This window comes from Pristis pectinata, chromosome 4, assembly GCF_009764475.1.
Source record: "Pristis pectinata isolate sPriPec2 chromosome 4, sPriPec2.1.pri, whole genome shotgun sequence".
In the NCBI taxonomy this organism is placed as follows: Eukaryota; Metazoa; Chordata; class Chondrichthyes; order Rhinopristiformes; family Pristidae; genus Pristis; species Pristis pectinata.
Genome location: NC_067408.1, coordinates 62,072,495 through 62,094,439, shown reverse-complemented (window position 1 = coordinate 62,094,439; position 21,945 = coordinate 62,072,495). Strand labels below are relative to the sequence as shown.

The 21,945-nt window shown below is 40.7% G+C and overlaps 1 protein-coding gene across 2 annotated transcripts; it reads left to right on the top strand.

The window, feature by feature from the left end:
- Nucleotides 1-5,200: 5,200 nt before the first annotated feature.
- Nucleotides 5,201-21,915, top strand: prdx4 (peroxiredoxin 4). Of its 2 annotated transcripts, XM_052013493.1 has the most exons (8): nt 5,201-5,403; nt 11,283-11,400; nt 13,072-13,188; nt 14,773-14,895; nt 19,077-19,207; nt 19,359-19,393; nt 19,606-19,652; nt 21,807-21,915. In XM_052013493.1, the coding sequence occupies exons 1-8, from the start codon at nt 5,217-5,219 to the stop codon at nt 21,808-21,810; spliced, it is 762 nt and encodes a 253-aa protein (XP_051869453.1). In that variant the 5' UTR covers nt 5,201-5,216; the 3' UTR covers nt 21,811-21,915. The 2 variants fall into 2 exon arrangements, with proteins under 2 accessions (XP_051869453.1, XP_051869452.1); XM_052013492.1 differs by lacking the exon at nt 19,606-19,652.
- The last annotated feature ends 30 nt before the right edge of the window (nt 21,916-21,945 follow it).

Below are 21,945 nucleotides of genomic sequence, written 5' to 3'. Positions count from 1 at the left end.
ATTTAGGACTGTGCAGAATCAAGAGTTATGGGGATTTGGCAGCAAAGTGGACTTAAAGTTAAAGATCTGATCAGCCATAATCTTACTGAATGGCAGAGAGGGTTAAAGGACAGCTATTTCTTATGTTCTTATTTTCAAAAAATGGAATCATGAAACAGTTACCAAGTTCAAGATTAAAATGAAGTTGGAGTTCATGAAATGAGATAGAGACACTCCAGGGAAAACTAAGCAAATCTGTTAATGGGTAAAATGATAGTTCAAAATATGTGAAACAGAACTAGTTAATAATCCCCATGTCAAGAGCCACTGATGACCATTGGGATAAAGAGCAATATAAAACAGAAGGAAAATATGTACAAAAAAGCAAAAATTACAACAGATCCTGACCTAGGGAGATAAGAATAACAAATGACGACAAAATATGCTAAAAGCTTCAACTAAGGATTATGAAAAGAAGATTGCAAGAGATGTTAAAATCAACATCAAAATGTTTTTGCAATAATCTTACAAAAAATATGTTGGTCAGAAATAATGTGGGGCCCTTGAAAACTGATAATAACCAAACTGTAAATGAAGATAAGGAAACCGTTGACATGTTGAATGATTACATCTCTACTTACAGTTAAGGCAAAGGACAGCATGGCAGATATCTCAAAGAAATTAAAATTGAATCAGAGATGAATGCTTACCAAAATTATCATAATCAAAACAACAGTAATAAGAAAAACAATTGCAAATCCCGTGATTTCCATCTTCAGGATTTTTAAGGAAGGAAAGGGAATAGAAGTGGTACAGTGGCATGCATAAGCTTGTTGATCCTGACCTCCAGTGCTGTCTGTATGGCATTTTCATGATATCCCTGCAACCCCGTGGGTTTCCCCTGGAAGCTCAAGTTTCCTCCCACATTCCAAGGATGTGCTCACAAGAACAGAAGAAAATATGAGCAGGAGTAAACCATATTAAGCCTTCCCTGTCATTCAAAATGCTTATGACTGATCTAAACCAGGCTTCAGTTCTTCCTCTGTGCCAGTTCCCTCTAGCCCTGAATTCCCAGATCTTTTAAAAATTTACCTATCCCCTCTTTAAATGCATCCAACAATTTAGTTTCCAGAACTATTCAGGGTGGAGAATTGAAGAGATTCATCTCCTCTGCGAGAAGAAATTCCTATGCACCTGAGTTTTAAATGACCCCCCACTAATCTTACAAGGTAGGTCCAGTGTAGGTGGTAGGAGAATTGGGTGCATTGATGAACATGTGAGGGAGAATAGGTGAATGAGAAGTTGATTTACCAACATGGTATCTGGATGCCTATGGTTCAGTTATAAGGTTATCGAAACCAAAGCTGTATTTGCTAGAATTTAAAAGGTTACAAGTATATTTAATTAAAGTTCTCTATATTTCACAGGGAATGAATAATGTAAGTAGAGAGAAACTATTTCTATTGGTTGGGAGATCTGGGAAAGTCTAAAAATTAAATGTCAAATGCTGTCAGAACATATAGAGTAAATGGCAGGGGCCTTAGGAGTATTGACATACAGAGACACCTTAGGTTGCATGTTTATAGCTCCATGAAAATGGTGATATAGGTGGATAGGGCAGTAAAAAAAAGCATTTAGTATATTTGCCTTCACAGTCTGAGGCATTGAGTATAAGAGTTAGGATTGGATAGGTTGGATTTGTTCTCATTGGAACGTAGGTGGCTGAGGGGTGACCTTGCAGAGGTTTACAAGATTATGAGGGGCATTGATAGGGTAGATAGTCACTGTCTTCTTCCAAGAGTAGGGAGTCTAAAAGTGGAGGACATATGTTTAAGGTGAGAGGAAATAAATTTAAAGGAGATCTGAGGGGCAGGTTTTTCACACAGAGTGTGGTGGTTACATAGAAATGGGCTGCCAGAGGAGGTGGTGGAGGCAGAAAAAATCACAACATTTAAAAGACATTTGGACAGGTAATTGGATAGGAAAGAAGTAGAGGGATGCAGGTCTAAATCCATCAAATGGGATTAGTGTAGATAGGTATCACGGTCGGCATGGACAAGTTTGGCCAAAGGGTCCATTTCTGTGCTGTATAGCTCAATGGTTCTATGACATCAGGTCCTTCTAGGCTGGTTAGAAAACACTTCAACATAAAGCAGATGATAAAAGTTTGGAACTCTGTTTTGCAAATGGCAGTCGATGCTGGGTCAATTGTTGATACTGAATCTGAGATGGATTCTTTTATGATAAGTATAGGCATTACAGTGAAACTCTGATAATCCAGGACCTGATTGTTCAGAAATCCTGCCATCTGGTTCACTCACTGGTCTGAAACGTAAGCCTGCTGTCCAGAGTGTATGGCCAGAGGCAGAGTCCAGAGTGCGGTTGGGTCAGCTTCCAGAATGTAGGCTGAATGTGTGGCTGGAGCCAAGGAGAGGTCCGGAACACCAGGGGTCAGGAATATTGATAGGTTTGCACCTGGAGATGGGGTCTGAAGTGTTTGTATATTTCCCGCTCCCTTTAACCTCACCTGTTTCACTGAAAAATTTATTATACTTTGTGTGAGATGTGAAAAAAAAGTAAAATGAAAATGTGTTTGGGTATGCTAGGTGTAACATGCATTAGTTCAGGAATTCTGTTAGTCCAGTATACCATAGTTCCAAGGGTGCAAGATATCTGGGGAAAAGGTGGGCAAGTGCTCTCATGTTAGATCACATGTGATCCAGGATTCAAGTTTATTGTTGTGGGCATACATACCTAGTGTATAAATGTCATGAAAATTAGCTTTTTGCAGCAGCAGCACAGTACATAGGGACACAGTGCAACAGAACATAATGAGCTAGCCAACTGGATACAAAATTAGTTTGGTGGAAGGAGACAGAGAGTGGTAGTGGAGGGTTGTTCAAATTGGAGACCTGTGACCAGTGGTGTGCCATAGGGATCAGTGCTGGGTCCACTGTTGTCATCTTTATTAATGATTTGGATGAGAATGTTGTTAACATGGTCAGTAAGTTTGTGGATAATTCCAAACTTGGTGCTGTAGTGGACTGTGAAGGTTATCTAAGATTACAACAGGATCTAGATGAACTGGGGAAGTGGGCAGAGGAATGGCAGATGGAATTTAACTTGGACAAGTGCAAGGTGTTGCATTTTGGTAAGTTAAACCAGGGCAGGACTTACACAATGAATGGTAGGTCTCTGGAGAGTGTTGTAGAACAGGGAAACCTAGAAATACAGATACATAGTTCCCTGAAAGTGGTGACACAGGTAGACAGGGTGGCAAAGAAGGTGTTTGGCATACTTGCCTTCATTGATCAGGGCATTGAGTACAGGCATTGGGGTGTCGAATTGCAATTGGTGAGACCAGACTTGAGTTACTGTGTGCAGTTCTGGTCACCCAGCTATAGGAAGGATGTCATTAAGCTGGAAAGGGTGCAGAAAAGATTCACGAAGATGTTACTGGGACTGGAGGGCTTGAGTTATAAGGAGAGGTTGGATAGGCTGGGGCTTTTTTCCTTGGAACATAGGAGGCTGAGGGGCAGTCTTATAGAGGTATATAAAATCACGAGGGGTGTAGATAAGGTGGATGGTCATCATCTTTTTCCCAGGATTGGGGAGTCTAAAACTAGAGGATATAGATTCAAGGTGAGAAGGGAAACATTAAAAGGTACCTGAGGGGAAACTTTTTCACACAGAGGGTGGTGAATATATGGAATGAACTGCCGGAGGAAGTGGTAGAGGCAGGTACAATTACAATGTTTTAAAGACATTTAGGCAGGTACATGGACAGAAAAGGTTTGGTATGGGCCGAACGCAGGCAAACGGGACTAGCTCAGACAAACATCTTGGTCGGTATGGATGAGTTGGGCCAAAGGGCTTGTTTTCCATGCTGTATAACTCTATGACTTCGTCTGACATCTGCTACATGATGGTATGCAAGCTGTGATCTCAACTCAACGTCTTTGTCAGAAGCACTTGGAATCAAAGAGTCATGGCTATACAGCACAGAAACAGGCCCTTAGGATCCAACTCATCAGTGCTGATCAAGTTCCCTTACTGAACTAGTCCCATTTGCCTGCATTTGGCCCATATCCCTCTAAACCTTTCATAATTGTACCCAACTCTACTACTTCTTCTGGCAGCTCATTCCATATACTCACCACCCTCACTGTGAAAAAGTTGCCCCTTTTAAATCTTTCCCCTCTCTCCTTAAGCCTATGCCCTCTAGTACCCTGGGGAAAAGACTGTGGCTGTTCACCCTATCTATGCCCCTCATGATTTTATAAACCTCTGTAAGGTCACCCTTCAGCTTCCAATGCTCCAAGGAAAAGAGTCCTAGCCTATCCACCCTCCTCTTATAACCCAACATCTTTTTTGCATATATCGCTTTTGCATCCTCTCCGGTTTAATGACATCCTTCCTATAGCAAGGCAGCTAGAACTGCATGCAGTACTCTAAATGTGGTCTTACCAGTCTCGTACAGCTGTAACATAATGTCCCAACTCCTGTACTCAGTATTCAGACATGCATGCCAAATGCTTTCTTCACCACCCTGTCTATCTGTGTCGCTACTTTCAAGGAACTTTGCACCTGCACCCCTTGGTCTCTCTGTTCTACAACACTCTCCAGGGCCCTACCATTTATTGTGCAAGCCCTGCCCTGGTTTCTCTTACCAAAATGCAAAACCTTGCATTTATCTGAACTAAACTCCATGCCCACTGTCCCAATTGATCAAGATCCCATTGTAATCTTAGACAATCTTCATTGTCCACAATACCACCAATTTTAGAGTCATCTGCAAAGTGGCATCTACACTAAAAAACATAGAAGCCGAGCACAAACAGTGGCAAGGCTGCACCATTTCCCAAACTACCCACCCGCCACATCAAGCACCTCTGGCCCCACCAATGGCCTCATCAGCCAACTTAAACCCAGTGGGGCACAAGGGACTGCCTCGGAAGGAGGAGCAATGGTTGGAATGCACTCTAGCATTACATGTCTTATTCTTGCACCCCATGTTCCGAGGAATTGGAAACAGATCCAGGCCACAGCAGGACTTGGAAACAAGAGTGAGGCATTTATAAATACACAGGGAACCCACAGAAGTCAGAGAAGACGATGGGGGTTGATGTGCTGCCATGAAATAGTGAGTCTGCATGCGACGCCGAGAGGGTTAAACAGCCTCCTCTGCCCCCCCCCCGCGAGGTGAAAGGTCTAGCGCATGCGTAGTAGTGAGTGCCATGGAGCCCGCGAGTCCTCTCCGCGGTCACGCCACTTTTTTTTTGCTTATCGCCGTGGTTCTGGCGCAAGCCGTTACCTCCGAAAACCAGCAGAGCTGCCACCACTACGCCGGGGGCCATGTGTATCCGGGGGAAGCTTTCCGAGTGCTGGGCGCCGACCACTCGCTGCATCTCAGTAAAGCCAAGAGTGAGTGGTGCTGGGCTCCCCCCGCCCCCACAACGGTGCGCGCGGCGGGTTGAACGTTAACGGTCGTGCGATGGGGAGCAGCGCGCGGGCTTCCCTCACCCGCCACCCCGCCCGTTGGAGGCGCGGGGCCCCGTCACCCCCACCCTGGGCAGTCAGCGCGCCTCCGCGCCCTGCCGTCGTCTGCGGGCAGGGGGTTGCAATTAGGACGGTGTGAGATGAAGGGGTTGGGGGGGGGGGGAGTGAGAAGTGGTGCGCCTGTGCTGGCCGTGTGCCCGTTAACTTTGTTTGTGAGGGCGGGGTATGTTGGCTGCACGGAGTAACGGCGCTGCTAGTACACGTTGCAGACTTGGCCTGGGAAACACCCTTATCCTTTCCTCGCGCTGTGCATTCCCATTTATTCTTGCAACCCCCTCTCCCACCCGCTCAGTTTTTCTTCGATGTTCCGTCAGAATCTGCTGATTATTTTTCAGCAAAGTGCGTGCTGTTCAAATCTGCGGTATTCTTGCAAAGTATCGCCCCGTGTCCACCTTTCCTCTCAACGCCTTCTTCAACAGGTTGCACACTTCGTAGTCTGCCCACTTTTCCTGCAACTCCCACATTGGAATTAATCCAGTTTTGCTTCTGACCTTGTCACAGTACTGAACTGACTTTCATTAAAGTCACAAAAGATATCCTATCCGATGGTACTTCTGGTCTTGTCTGCAACCTTTGCGGATGACACACATCCTCCTCTGTCGTGCTGCGTGCAGACAGCTCTTAATCAGTCCAGTCACAGCTATTGAGTCACCTGCAATGGCATCCCTTCTTATGCCTTTCATGTTTAACAACCTTTTCACTCCACCCCTGTTTTTCAACTCTCACATGTAGGCTCTTGACTGGACCATCTGAAAATAGACCAGATTCCACGTGTGCAGACCTATCTTTTGGCGTTGCTATTTAATGAGCAGAATCTCTTGATTTTTGACCCGATTCCCGTACCACCCTCCATCGCCCCCATCATCCATTTTTGTTCCCCTCCTGGTTTCATCTACACATTTCACCCACTCTGTCCCCTCCCCCATCTATTTCCATCTGCCCTTCATCTCTCACTTAATGGTTACCATTATCACCTTCCTTACTTATCAGATTTCAGCACTTGTAGTCTTTGTGTTCCTGCTTATCACCCTCCAGCTTCTGTCTCTACCTTCTTCCTCCCTACCTTACTCCGTCTGCCTCTTTTTCTCCTTGTCTGCTTCTACCTATCACCTACCTCCCTGCCTCCCAAATCCTCCCCTCCCTCTCCCACCAGGCTCCATATGCCCATCATCCTTCATCCCTCCTCGGTCCACCTATCACCTACTGGCCCCTGTGTCCTCTCCCCCTCTCTTCTTTATACAGGTATCTTCCCTCTCCACTCTTATTCCAAATGCAGGGTCTCAACCTGAAACATCAACAGTTCCTCTTCCCCCCCCCACAGATGCCGCTTGATTTGTTGAGTTTCTCCAGCAGTTTGTTTTTTGCTCTAGATTCCAGCATCTGCATTCTCTTGTGACGCCATTGTCTTTGGTACCCTGTGTTGTCCTTTCACCTTGTCATCCATGGGCTCTATTTCTCATGGCAAATTTCCAAGGGGATTAGTAGCAGTGAGCAGGAGGGGTAGATAGGACTTGGGTGAGCTCAAGTTTGTTTGAGTAGAAGATAGAAGGGTGACTAAGAGAGCATGGATACTCGTGACCTGTCGATGAGAGTTTCAGCAGCAGATAAGCTGGCTGACAGAGGAGGAATTTCTTCCCTCTGCAAGGATTTGCTCGTATTTGTAAAAACATGGACTTATTAGGGATAGTGCTTTGTGTGAAGAAGGTCCTGTCTCGCAAATTTGACTGAGATTTTTTGAGGAAGTGACGAAAATTGATTGCTGGTAGGGCAATGGATGTTGTCTTGCGTGGACTGTAGTAAAGCATTTGACAAGGCCCCTCGTGGTAGGCTGATCCAGAAGATTAAGTTACATGGGATCAATGGTGACTTGGTAAATTGTATCCAAAATTGGCTTGGTTATAGGAAACAGAGCAGTGGTAGAGGGGTGTTTCTCTTGCTGGCGATCTGTGACCAGTGGTGTTCTACAAGGATTGGTGCTGGGGACTTCTGTTGTTTGTAATGTGTATAAATGGCATAGATGAAAATGTAGGTCGCCTGATTAGTAATTCTGCAGATGACATGAAAATTGGTGAAGATGTGGATAGTGAGGAAGGTTGTTAAAGGATACAGAAGGATATAAATCAGTTAGAAATCTGGGTGGAGAAATGGCAGATTGAGCTTAATTTGGAAAAATTGGAGGTGTTGCACTTTGGGAGGTAAAATGCAAGAGAAAAATATATAGTTAATGGCAAGACCCTGAGGAGCTGAAAGTGATGATGAAGGCATAGGGCATGCTTGTCTTCATTGGTCAAGTCATTGAATATGAAAGTTGGCAAGTCATGCTGCAGCTGTATAAAACTTTGGTTAGGCCACATTTGCAGCATTGTACTTCTATTGTGTTGCCACACCATAGGAAGGCTGTGGAGACTCTGGAGAAGGTGCAGAAGAGGTTTACCACAATGGTGCCTGGATTAGAGTGTATTAGCAATAAGCAGAGGTTGGACAAACTTGGATTGTTTTCTCTAGAGTGTCAGAAGCTGAGCGACAACCTGACAAGAATATACAATTATGAGAGGCATTGATAGGGTATATAGTGTTTTTTCCCAGGGTGGAAAGGTCAAATCCTGGATGGCATAGATTTAAGGTGAGAAGGAAATGTTTAAAGGAGATTTGTGAGGTAAGTTTTCTTACACAGCGTGATAGATGCCTGAAATGTGCTGCCGGGGTGGTGGTAGAAGCAGGTACAATACCAATGTTTAAGAGGCACGTAACAAGCAGGGAATAGAGGGATATGGACCATGTGCAGTCATATGAGATGAGTTCAATTAGCCATCGTGGATGGCGCAGATGTGATGGGCTGAAGGGCCTGTTCCTGTGCTGTACTATTCGATGTTCTAGGTTATGAATTTCTAGGAGTCTCTACCCAGAGAATTGTCTGATTTGAATGTATTCAAGGCTGAGACAGATGTTTGGACTAAAGGGGAGTTAAAGATTATGGAGAACAAGTCTGGTCTGATCTCATCTCAACTTCACTTTCCTACATGATCTTGTTGAATGGTGGAGCAGGCTTGAGGGTCATGTGGCAGACTTCTGCTCATAATTCTTATCTTAATATTTCTCAGCAAGATGAGCTTCCAGCCATCTATCCATTTTGTCACTATCTTTTTGCTTTCATCTCCACAATATCACCCAACTTCCTGCTTCATCAGCTTGATGATAGGCAATGGGTCAGCAAGATATAGTGCCAGAATTTGAATTTTCCATCTTGTGTTCTTTCATCAGCCCCAGATTTGGCAAGTTGTAGAGGTCCAGCCACTGGAACATTGATGAACATCTTTATGTTCAAAAATAGATTCTATATGTGACCATCAGTCAGAGAATCAAGTTACTCTGGAAAAACAAATTAAACTGCCCCTGCTGTAATCTGAAACAAAAGCAGAAATGATGGAAGAACCCAGCCAGTCACTCAGCCAAGCTACTCTGGAATTGGTTGGTGAGGGTGGGTGGTCAGTTAACAGCATATGGTAGTATGGGATACCAAGGCCAGGACAGATTAAAAGTCTGAGTGAGGGGAAGGAGCAGAAACACTGGAGAATGTTAGTTTTTTTTAACATTACCAAACTTAAATGTATATTGCTGCAAACATTTAATATACAATGTAACTACTTTTCAGCTCTGTAGTTTGTGCTGAAGCAAACATTGAAACCTTTGGCTGAAAAGGTTTGTGGATTCCCACTTAGTTCCTTGACAAGCTTATCCATACCGACTAGAAACATCTTAGATTTGACCCCTACTGAAAATTTACTTTCTTTAGGTCAATGGGAGGGAGTCTGCTTATTGCTCATAGTGCAGCTGTTCTCCCTGCATCTGATTTGGAGATGAAGAGAGCTGGTCAAATTTCTTGCTGTGATTTTATTTTTGTGCTCTGACAAATTTGAATCCTGGATTACCTGTTTAAACATCCAGAATTTGATTAGCTTTATATAAAGTAGCAAAATCTTTTAAACTTTGCTGAAACTAGAAGGGAATCTAAAAAGCTTTGAAAGCTTTAACAGATATTATTTCTTTAGATTGTTAACAACTAACTACTGCGTTCAAGGTTTCCTGTATTTTTGAAGAGATAAGACCAAGGTTAAGGATAAAACAAACCATGACACAGCAGGTGTTTTCTCAAGGTGTGAGAAAGAACAAACAAAGCCTTTTTTTTGCAGCAGCAAAAAGTATTGAGGCACCCATTTTGTTCTGATTTCTAGAAGGCAAAGCATAAAGTTGTTTAAAGAGGATATTGAAAAGAATTAACCTTTCAGTCTCTCAGGAGGAAAAAATGCTGAATTGTACAACTACAGGAGTTAGGACATTTTTGCATTTGTACAAGATGTTGGTGAGGCCACACCCGGAGTATTGTATACAGTTTTGGTTACCCAGTTATAGGAAAAATGTCATTAAGCTGGAAGGAGTACAAAGAAGATTTACGAGAATGTTGCCAGGACTTGAGGGCCGGAGTTATAGGGAGAAGTTGGACAGGCCAGGACTTTATTTCTTGGAGACTAGGAGACTGAGAGGTGACCTTGTTGTCCCGAAATTAACTTTCCCCTTCTGTCTGCTGTAAGTAACACAGTGCCATGAGGGCGATTCGAACAAATACCTTTATTAGCAGTGCAATGCTAGGAGAATTCTCTTCAGCACTCACTAAGAGTCGCTTCCCGAGTTCTCCCCGCACAAAGGGCAGACAGACATTTATACAAGAATTGTCACGCACACCCCATGCAAACGGCGCCGCGAGTTTCGGTGAAGCTATAGAGATCCTGAGACAGCTATCATACCTCTTGTCTTAGTATAATTGAGTTATAATCAAGGCATTCAAAGGCAGGTATCACCCTTCATTGTTCAGACCAAGCCTTCACCTCGATGTTAATTACACCCAGTATCGCCACTGTCTGACATATCGGAATGGTCCGTTACCCGAAACAAAGGCAGTTAACATATTTAACATTCCAACCTAACTAGTGGGTCAGTGGCTTGCTAGTCCTTGCTAGAGAAATATAAATGCATATATATATATATGTATGTGTGTGTGTGTGTGTATATATATATATATATATATATATATATATATATATATGTATATATAGATATATATATATATATATTTTGTTTACCAGTTATAGGTATAGTTGCAATTCTTAACCCTTCACTTCCTCAACCTTACAGTCATGTATAAAATTATGAAGGGCAACAATAGGGTGAATGCACACAAGGGAAAAGGAATTTAAAAAAACTATAGGTCATCGTGGACAAGTTGGGCCAAAGGGCCTGTTTACATGCTGCATTACTCTGTGGAGAATGCAAGCATCTTATCTGTCAATCAGTCATGACCCAATGTCCATAAATCTAATTACTTTGAAAATATGAATACTTTTTTTTATGAATCATAGCACTTGTCCCCTTTATTGAGTGACGTTCTTTCCCCTCCCATGCCCATTTGATCAAATTTCCCATGGTTGAGATTTAAACAAGGCCACTTTGAGTGAGGATTGTTGGCTTTTATGGATCTGTGTTTAGCAGAGCACCCATATATGAAGGATATCAAGATATTCTGTGTACATTGCATTGGATTCTGTAAACTCGTTGCTAGTGAAGCAAAACTGGACATGAATTTTGTTCTGAAGTGCAACATGATATTTTCTCATACATTGTGGTTGGGTCAGATTTCTACTAAAGGATTTAACAGTGTGTGCATAATTATGTCTTTTCAAACTTTTTAGTTTCGAAACCGGCACCAGATTGGGAAGGTACAGCAGTAATAAATGGAGAATTCAAAGAACTGAAACTTTCAGATTTTCGAGGCAAATACCTTGTCTTCTTTTTCTACCCACTGGATTTGTAAGTATCAAAATTAATATTTAAGATAAGTGACTATGACAGCTTCAGTTTTGGGAATTGCATCGTCTGACCACAAGTCACTTTCAGATAAGGGCATTGGTTAACTACAGCTTGGAGTTCAGTGTCTGCGCTCTTAACCAAAGGGTATTATCACTTTGTCCTCTCTGATTAGTAATTGTCTGAAGTTAGTGTTTGGATATTTAATTCAAATTCCCCAGATTTGCCTGCAGAAGAAGGTTTGGGCCCAGGAACCAGTCATGCTTGCTATTTGAGGTTTTCGGTCCTTGATGTCAGTAGAGCAGCTTAGGCTAAGGAGGGAGTCCTATTCCTGAATAGGTTTTTCTATTTTTTTCTTCATCTTAAAAAAAAAATGAAAGGGTGCAAAAAATAGCTAGTATTTTATTACAACCCTGTATGGATTCTAAACCGTCTCTTCACTGGTTTCTATTTTCTTCTGTCATCTCTCCAATTGTCACTGCATGAGAATTTAAAGTTTTTACTTTACCCTGGAATTAGGAACTAATTAGGAACAGTGCTCTGAAGAACTACGAGATGGAAATTGGCTAAGGACTAAACGATTTTGTTCCTGGCCATGCTTCCCTTCAAGCAAGTGAAGGTTTATTTTGCCCTTCTCAAATCTCTTTACGTAAAGTCTTATGTGGGTTGTGGAGAACTGGTTGCCCATAACCTCAAATTTCCTAGTTAACTTTTAATTTGGAGATGAGGTGTTAATTTAGAAAGTTTTTAGTTGGCTTACATAAGACAGATTCAATTTACTATTGTTAAATGAGAGAGCATGATGTAGCACAAGTTAAACATGAAAGTATTAATAATTATTGAGTGTATATTGAAATTACAACACAGAACAGTTTTACCTAAAGACTCAGTTTTGTTCTTTATCCTCCGTGATTCTATGTGATTTCCCTGTCTTCATCGCTTACTGTTTTCTTTCATCTTGAATGTTAACATAAATTCTGGATCATTCACTAACTTGTATCTGTCCCACAACCTCATAACCATGTATTCTAATTTAAAGAGATGTATTCCTTCTGTTCCCTGTTCAATATCTTGCTTTTAATCTTGTATCTGCATGTCCTTTTTCTCTGAAACACTGCAATACCCTGTAGGTATCTTCTCTGTTCCATCTCTCCATAATTTTTAATCAACCTTCATTCTAGAGAAAACAAAGTTTTCCAGTTTTCTCATTAATATATTTCTTGAATGTGGGAAAATTTTTAGTGAATCTGTGCTGTACCTTTACCTAAAGAACCAGCACAGCCAGAGAATGAGTTATTCCATAATGCATGACTGCTGTACCTATTAGCAGCAAATGGTGCTGTTGCATTTTGTAGCTCTGTTTTACTGAGTTACCAGCGAAGGTATGATCTTGTTTGAAAACGTTATTCCTTTGTTGGCACCATGCCCCCAAACTAATAGAAAATAATTGTGCTGGATTTTAATTTAACCAAAAAAGTGTGTTTGTCATTTAGTGCTTTTCAGTTTTATTTGTATTTTTAAAAGAGATCAGTAGGTAGCTGCAGATATGCTATGCACTTATGTGCTGTTAGTTTCCTAACTGTAACCTCTGACTTTTAGACATGTTCACCAAATAAAGTTTTGAATTTATAAATGATCCATTATTTACTACTGCTTTGTTTCCTTAATTTACAGCACATTTGTTTGTCCCACTGAAATAATAGCCTTCAGTGACAGAATAAATGAGTTCAGATCGATTAATACTGAAGTAGTGGCGTGTTCTGTTGACTCTCAGTTTACGCACTTGGCATGGTAAGTAGGTATGGTGAGCTTCGTTGGTTTGATATCAACTTCATATTTTTACAATAGTCTTAATTGGATTCATTGACTGAATATTTTGCTAGTTTTGCTATGATAACTAATGAGCTGTACACTTTTTATATTATTCAAGGATTTAATAATACATCCTATCAAGAATAGTTACACTCATTTAATCCAGATAAATGTGAGGTAATGCATTTTGGGTTGTCTGATACTCGCAGGATAGGAACAATAAATGGCAGGGACCCTAGAAGCATTGGTGTACAAAGGGACCTTGGGATGCAAGTCCATACTTCCCTTAAAATGGTGACACAGGTGGGTAGGGTAGTGAGGAAGGAGTTTAGCTTGCTTGCCTTCATATGCAGAGGCATTGAGTGTAAGAGTTGAGACGTCATGTTGCATCTATACAAGACATTAGTTAGGCCACACTTGGAATATTATGTGCTGTTCTGGTTACCATACTACAGAAAAGATGTGGTAGTGCTAGAAAGAGTGCAGAAGAGATTCACCAGGATGTTGCCTGGAATGGAGAGGTTTAGTTATAAGGAGAGGTTGGATAGGTTGGGATTTTTCTCACTGTAGTGTAGGAGACTGAGGGGTGAACTTAAAGAGGTTTATAAAATTGAGGGGCATACAGAGGGTAGATGGTCAGATACTCTTTCCAAGGATAGGGGAGTCTTAAGTTTTAAGTACTTAGGTTTAAGGTGAGAGGGGAAATATTTAGATCTGAGGGGCAAGTTTTTTTTTACAAAGGATGGCGGGTATATGGAACAAGCTGGCAGAGGAGGTGGTAGAGGTGATTACAATCAGAGTTTAAAAAGCATTTGGACAGGTACATGGATAGGAAAGGAATAAAGGGACATGGCCCAAATAGAGGAAAATGGGTGTCTCAGTCAGCATGGATGAGTTGGGGTGAAGAGTCTTTATCCCTGCTGTATGACTATTGTTTAATGTAACTGATATCTTGATTGAGCCAACACAACTGTAATATCACTTGTGCTCTACTAAAGCTTCCTCCCATCATGCTTGTCTCAACCCAACAAAATTGTTTCCTATTGTGTACTTATCTGACCCTTCTCTTAAATGGGCTTTGCTCCCATGTGGTAGCAAGATCAATTTATCAGTGTTAAGTGAACTGGCTCCTGTATTTGTTTTTTGTTTTGGTTACAAAGGAGTATGCCCCTGGTTTAGGTTTATCTAACTTATTAATTATTTATCTCAATAATTTCTACCTTAATTGTTCCAGGCTACCTGTCAGGCTGGCATGTCGATATTTTTTAAAAGTAATTTGCATGGATGGTTAAATAATCTTTTATGGTTTTTAAAGCTGTCAAGATGCTCTTCACAGAGATCCCCAGTTATATTTTAAACCTGGTTTGCCACTCAAGGGAGTGCATGCATGTAGGTCAAACAGAATTAGTGTAAGAATACCATTTAATTTCTCCATCTACACTTGAGTCTCTCCTTTATTGTCAGTACTTATGAATTGCAACTATAAACAGTTTATAAACAATATTATAATAAGGGAACACTTCTTGAGTGCATAACTTAAGGAGATACTTTTGCTTTATAAAGGATAAATACACCAAGAAAACAAGGTGGACTAGGACCAATGAAGATTCCACTCCTCTCAGATCTTACACACCAAATTGCAAAGGATTATGGTGTGTATTTGGAGGACCAAGGGCATACACTTAGGTAATCATTCATGGAGGAACCTATCTTTTACCAGTTCATCATAGTGAAATTTGAAAATGAAAATTGCAATAAGGATCTGAAAAACTTTAAAATAAAATTTAAAATATTTAATAATTTCATGGTGCAGGTATTTTGATTATATTTTGAAGTTGTATGGATCTTCTGCTTGAAAATTTTTTATACTTTAAAATTCATGAATGTTAACTCAGGCCAGTAATTTGTGATTTTTTTTTTAACCAACATGCCTCAAAAATAGGCTTTGGATGATGCGGGCAAAAGCTTGGTTGTGGAGATTGGGAATATTATTGAAGGGCTGAAGAAGTGGAAATGATTTAGGAAGGCAGTTTCAAGAAAGTAGATAAGTATCTGACAGCTCAACTGACATAATTTGTAGGATAATTGATTGGGGGATAATTAGAAATATACATACAGATGAATGGAAGAAATGGATTGAGGTAATATAATAGACTAAAATGGAGATTTAAAGTTAAATACTTGATGGTATGGCACCAGACCAGGTCAATGAGGGCAGGGTTACAGGATATGTGTAGCAGGTTTAATCGTTTGATAGGAAGTGATGGTTTTTGGATAATTGACTCTGGCATTGACCAGGACATGTATAATTTTTTGTGGAAGATTGAGTAAAAGTGAAAGTGACTAATTGTGTCAAAATGAAACCAAGCAGTCTTAGTAATGGAAAGACTGAAAATTTGAAGTTCAGCTCAATGTGAGAGGAAGTTAAATTTGTGAGACTAGAGTGTGACCAGGGAGGGAGGTAGGGTCAGTGGTGAGTAGAGTTGTGAAGGATGTGACTAAACACATCAATGAAAGGAGAGCAGTAGATGTACTGTATATGGATTTCAGCAAGGTGTTTGATAAGGTACCCCATGCGAGGCTTATGGAGAAGGTGAGGAGACATGGAATCCAAGGGGACATTGCAGTGTGGATCCAGAACTGGCAGCCCACAGAAGGCAAAGACTGGTTGTTGAAGGGTCGTATTCTGAGTGGAGGTCGGTGACCAGTGGTGTACCTCAGGGACCCTTACTCTTTGTGATTTTTATAAAGGACCTGGATGAGGAAGTGGAGGGGTGGGTTAGTAAGTTTGTGGATGACACGAAGGTTGGGGGTGTTGTGGATAGTTTGGAGGGCTGTCAGAGGTTACAGAGGGACATAGGATGCAGAGTTGGGCTGAGAAGTGGCAGATGCAGTTCAACCCAGATAAGTGTGAAGTGGTTCATTTTGGTAGGTCAAATATGTGGGCGGAATATAGTATTAATGGTAGGACTGTTGGCAGTGTGGAGGATCAGAGGGATCTTGGGGTCCGAGTCCATAGGACACTCAAAGCGGCTGCGCAGGTTGACTCTGTGGTTAAGAAGGCATATGGTGTATTGTCCTTCATCAATCGGGGAATTGAATTTAGGAGCCATGAGGTATTGTTGCAGCTATGTAGGTCCCTGGTCAGACCCCACTTGGAGTATTGTGCTCAGTTCTGGTCGCCTCACTACAGGAAAGATGTGGAAGCCATAGAGAGGGTGCAGAGGAGACTTACAAGGATGCTGCCTGGAATGCGGAGCATGCCTTATGAAAGCAGGTTGAGGGAACTCGGCCTTTTCTCCTTGGAGAGAGGGAGGATGGGGGGGGAACCTGATTGAGGTGTATAAGATGATGAGAGGTATTGATAGGGTAGATAGAGGTTTTTCCCCAGAACTGAATTGATGGCCACAAGAGGACAAAGGTTTAAGGTGCTGGGGAGTAGATCTAGAGGAGATGTCAGGGGTAAGTTTTTTACTCAGAATGGTGAGTGCATGGAATGGGCTGCCAGAAACGGTGGTGGAGGCTGATACGATAGAGTCTTTCAAGAGACTGTTAGATAGGTACATGGAGCTGAGTAAAATAAAGGGCTACGGGTAAGCCTAGTAATTTCTAGGGTAGGGACATGTTTGGCACAGCTTTGTGGGCAGAAGGGCCTGAATTGTGCTGTAGTTTTTCTGTTTCTATGAGAACCAAAACTAATGGTGTTAGTCTCGAGCTCAGTGAAGCTCTGATTCAGCCAACATCTGGTGTTTCACCACCAGGCTGACAACTTGGTAGCAGTAGGAAGAATGAGAAAGGGAGTGAAGAGATGGAGGTTGATAATCAGTGCCCTGCAAATGATGTCACTGACCAGCAACATGTAGTCAAGAATTTTGCAAGGGTAATGGTTGAGTAAAAAGGAAAGAGCATTGTCTGATAATTGATGTTGTAGACATCTGGTTATCATCATTGGCAGTTTAATTTTGTCAAAGTAGGGCTTCCAGGGTGGTGGGTCTGATGTTTTGGAGTGTGCCCTTGGTAGTTATTTGTTGTTCTCTACTAAATTCTATTTACATTTCTTACTCTTTCACAATTATGAGAGAGGGGTGTTTTGTTTTAAAGTGGAAATAAATTAGTTTTTGGTATTGCAGTTTTTTTTAAATTGTATTAACTTTATTTGCTTGTGTAACTTCAAAATTTAGGTCTCTTAAACATTTTCAGGGAGGTCCACTTCTATTGGAAACATGCTATGAGGCAAAAAGGCTGTTATCCCTCGTTATTTTGCTACGGATTAGATTTTCTGCCATGTCTGCTTTAACAAGGATGGACTGTCAATTATAATTTTACACTGCATTATAATTTAAAAAGAAAAAATGTCAGTGTATTTTCAAATCAGTAAGTAGAGGAAAATATTTTGTCCCTTAGATTTTCTATCTTTCCAATCACCATGCAGAAGGATTTGGGGCATGGTGTGGTTGTTGGGAGAGCATGAGAAAGGAAACTGGAAAGGACGTATTAGATCAGGCAGCAAAGTTAATGCTATGGGTCAGTTATCTTTCCTCAGAACAAAAGTTATTATTTCCGTCACCATAGATGTTGCTGGCCCGAGTATTTCCAACAATTTCTTTCCATTTCATTTTTCTAGCATCGGGCCTATTTTTTTCTGTAATGCTATATGCTGTTCTTGGTCAGTTATGAGTTTAAATGCAAGTTTGTTATCGGCTTTATCTTCTACTTTGGAAATATTGAATTTACTGTGTATAGTTTCCTACAGCATTAGCAACACACTTGTGTAGGGTTTACAGCTCAGTCCAGGTCCAGCACTTATAGATGAGATCCCAGAGCTATACTTTAATGACAATGACAGTGAGTTCTGTAAACATGTTTAATATTGCCTTTTCCAAATGCATTCCCATGCCTTCAACCCAGTTGTCTGGCAGTGAACAATTCAGATTTAATGTGATTGTATCTTATGTTTTGCATTCCATTTTATATTTGCCTCCTGCAAGTTTCCATTTTTTGCTTCTACAAGTGACCCGAGTTATGGCCATTCATTGATTCATAGAAAGTACAGCACAATACAGGCCCTTCAGCCCACAATATTGTGCCAACCTTTAAACCTCACCTAGGACTATCTAACCCCTCCCTCCCACATATCCCTCTATTTTAAATTCCTCCATATGCTTATCTAGCAATCTCTTGAATTTGACCAATGTACCTGCCTCCACCACCGCCTCAGGCAGTGCATTCCATGCCCCAACCACTCTCTGGGTAAAAACCTTCCTCTGATATCTCCCTTGAACTTCCCACCCATTACTTCAAAGCTATGCCCTCTTGTATTGAGCATTGGTGCCCTGGGAAAGAGATGCTGGCTGTCTACACTATCTATTCCTCCTAATATTTTGTAAACCTCTATCATGTGCACCAATGCTCAATACAAGAGGTGATTGTGATTTGCATGATCCTATAGAATTGTAATATCAAAATTCCTGATTGGTACCAGAGAAACTTTTAACCCAGATTTGAAATTAAATTTAAACCTCATCTTTTGTATCTAATTTTGCCCAAACCTCAAAAGATTGTTTTTTATATTTTGAGAAAGCCATCTCCAAAAGCATACTTGTCCTTCACTGCATTTTTTTTTGGAGTAAGAATAATTACTTGTCTTTACTGGCAGAAGTTGCAGCTGTTCCTATTTTCTGTTTAAACATTTTAATGAGTAAATTGTCATAGAATAGGAAGTTAGATGGGTAAATCATTTACCTGGCCTACTTCCAACTCACAGGCCAGCATGGTGTTGCTAATAACTACTGTTAGAGTTTACCGTTAATTTTGTTATGTAAATTAGCATGGAGAATAAAGTTGACCCAATACATTTTCTCTTTCAGAGGCCTTTTTATTATCGATGACAAAGGAGTACTAAGGCAAATAACAATGAACGATCTTCCGGTGGGTCGGTCAGTGGATGAAACACTTCGATTAGTTCAAGCATTTCAGTATACTGACACACATGGTGAAGGTATGCAATAATTTTGAGCTGAATGCATGAAATCTGTTTGGTCTTAATTTCAATTAAATAGTAAAAATAAGGTAATACAAAGTAAATAGGCAAAGAACTTGCTGTGCTGCTACCTGAATTAATGTGCTATTATGATTGATCTTTGTTTTAGTTTGCCCAGCTGGTTGGAAACCTGGAAGTGATACGGTAAGACTCTCACTTAACTCCAAATGTTTCCTGACCTTGGTTTTGAAAAGGAACATTGTTAATATTTATTGCAAGCGTCAAGTTAGATAAGTGATAAAAGAATGTTTTTATCAAATCTACGATATCTACAACTTTTAAATACAGCCTACTTTGAATCTTTAAATTGTCAAGCACATTAACATCTGTAATCATACTGCTGATGTTTTAATTAGATCAAACCAGAGGACATCATGAAAAAGTGGTGGCCACGAGAAGACTTGTAAGTAATTGCAACAGTTGTGATTACAGATGTTAATTGCTGGTTACATTGAAATACATAGTGCCTAATCGTAGAAAATACCATTGTCTGATAATATAGCTAATCTTTTTAATCTCTTTGTATCCTCACCTTAATTGCCCTTGCACTTTCAATATTTCCCTCCACACCAAACTAAGCAGAGCTGATAACTTAAAATATGCTGCTTATATTGTATATTAAAGTACGTAAATCCTGGCCCATCAGCAATGCAACTAGATCACTGGAACTTCATTGTTAGAATTGGGAATAATTTGCATTGGATAAGTTGAAGAGTTGAACCTTCTTGGGGGATGCTTAGAGGACCTGAAAACAAAATCTAAACATTTAACAGAATCACAAAAATCTGCAGTTTGTTCCCTAGCCATTTTACTGCCTTAAAGGAAAAAATCTAAACCTAACCCTTGCATCTGATACATCTTGTTAGCACCATTTGAAAAACTAATCAGAATACTCCTGTCAGTTCAACTAGGTGTTTAGCTACATTCTTGGAACTACCTTTTTGCCCACAAAATTTGGACCTCCTATAATAGGCAGGGTTGGATGCATGTATAATACCTCCACTGTTATCACATCCTACATATGATTGTATACATTTGTACCCCAACTTCTTCCAATCCCTGATCCTCTGCTTGATGCATCCCAAAGCATTCTTTTTGAAGGTTATTTTTGTGAGAACTAATAAAACAAAAGAAATTTCCCACCTGAACTCAAATGTTAGGTTGTAATTTGCTGAGTGTTTTGGGTTTTTGTTTTAAATTTCAAACTTTGCTAAATGAACACTAAAACTGCACAGTCAGGAAGTCATTCACAAGAAAGTTCCAGATGAAAGACTTAAGTTATGCATTTGTTCATCCTAGGTACGTAAGCACAATTGTCTCCATACAAGCAGACAGTACTCTATCCCTCCCTTCCACCTGAAACATTGCTGGAGTTATGGTATCCCTTGCCTTTTACATTAACCATTCCCTAACCCTTTTAGATGTGAACTGAAATGCCAGAAGTATGTGGTTAGTCCATGAACTCTGCCAAACATTTCATCTATTCCATAGAAGGTATTCAGGAATGATTAATTATTTTCAATATAACATGATATCGTATAAGCATCATATGCTTTCTTGAAGCATTGTAATGAATCAGTATTTAAAATACCTTGGAGTCAGTCAAATTCTGGGGATAAAAATCTTAAATGCTTGAATTAGAAAATAAAACCAAATATACAGTCTTTGTGGGGCACAAAATACAAATCATGAATGCTGCCTGTGCTGCCACCTTCAGGAATCCTAAGGTCCCTTTCTTCTACAATATTCCCTGGAGCCCTATCATTCATTATGTCCTAGCCTTACCAGTCTTCCCAACATGCATCTCATTTATCAGAACTAAATTCCATCAATCATTTCTCCATCCATTTTACCCACATATCCTTCTGACTGTCAACATTGCCAATGTTTGTATCATCTGCAAATTTACAAATCATACCTGCTATAGTTATGTACAAATTGTTAATTACAGGCAGGGTCGCATTCCCAAAAAACAGGCTGTATCACAATTTTCTGTACTGTGAAATTGTCATCTGCATATGTGTCAAGAAATGAGTGTTAAATTGTTAATTTACTTCCCCCACCCCAGTAAACTCAATGAGGGCAAATCTTATTCCACACCTCTCATTTTTGGGTAGTGGTATGTGAATTCTGTAAGGGTGAATTGCTGTAGTATTTGGGGAGGGGTGGGGGGGTGGGTCATCTCCATACCAAAGAGCAAGGATACCAGTACTGATCCCAATGGTACACCTCCAGTCACAGGCTTCCCAGTCACAGGCTTCCAGTTCGCATCTGTCTCTTACTGCCAAGCCAGTTTTGGATCCAGTTTTCCAGCTTGCCCTAAATCCCATGGGCTCTAAGCTTTTGGGACCAGTCTCCCACATGGGATTTTGTTACAGGGCTTACTAGAGTTCATGTAGACTATGTCAATGCCACTGTCTCATCAATACACTGGTACTGCTTTGAACTACCTTGTCACAAGTAAGCAGCTGACCTGAAATTACTAATCTACCATTTATAGTATTTACCAAAAATAACTACTGAGGTTGATATGCTATTATGTGCTTTTTCCTTTCAGATAATTCCAGATCCAGCTGGAAAACTGAAGTATTTTGAAAGAGAACGTTAAATCTAACGACATGTTTTTAAATCAACGTGACTGAAACAATAAACTGACCTGTAATGTGCTTGTCTGTAGTTATTACAATGGTTTTCTA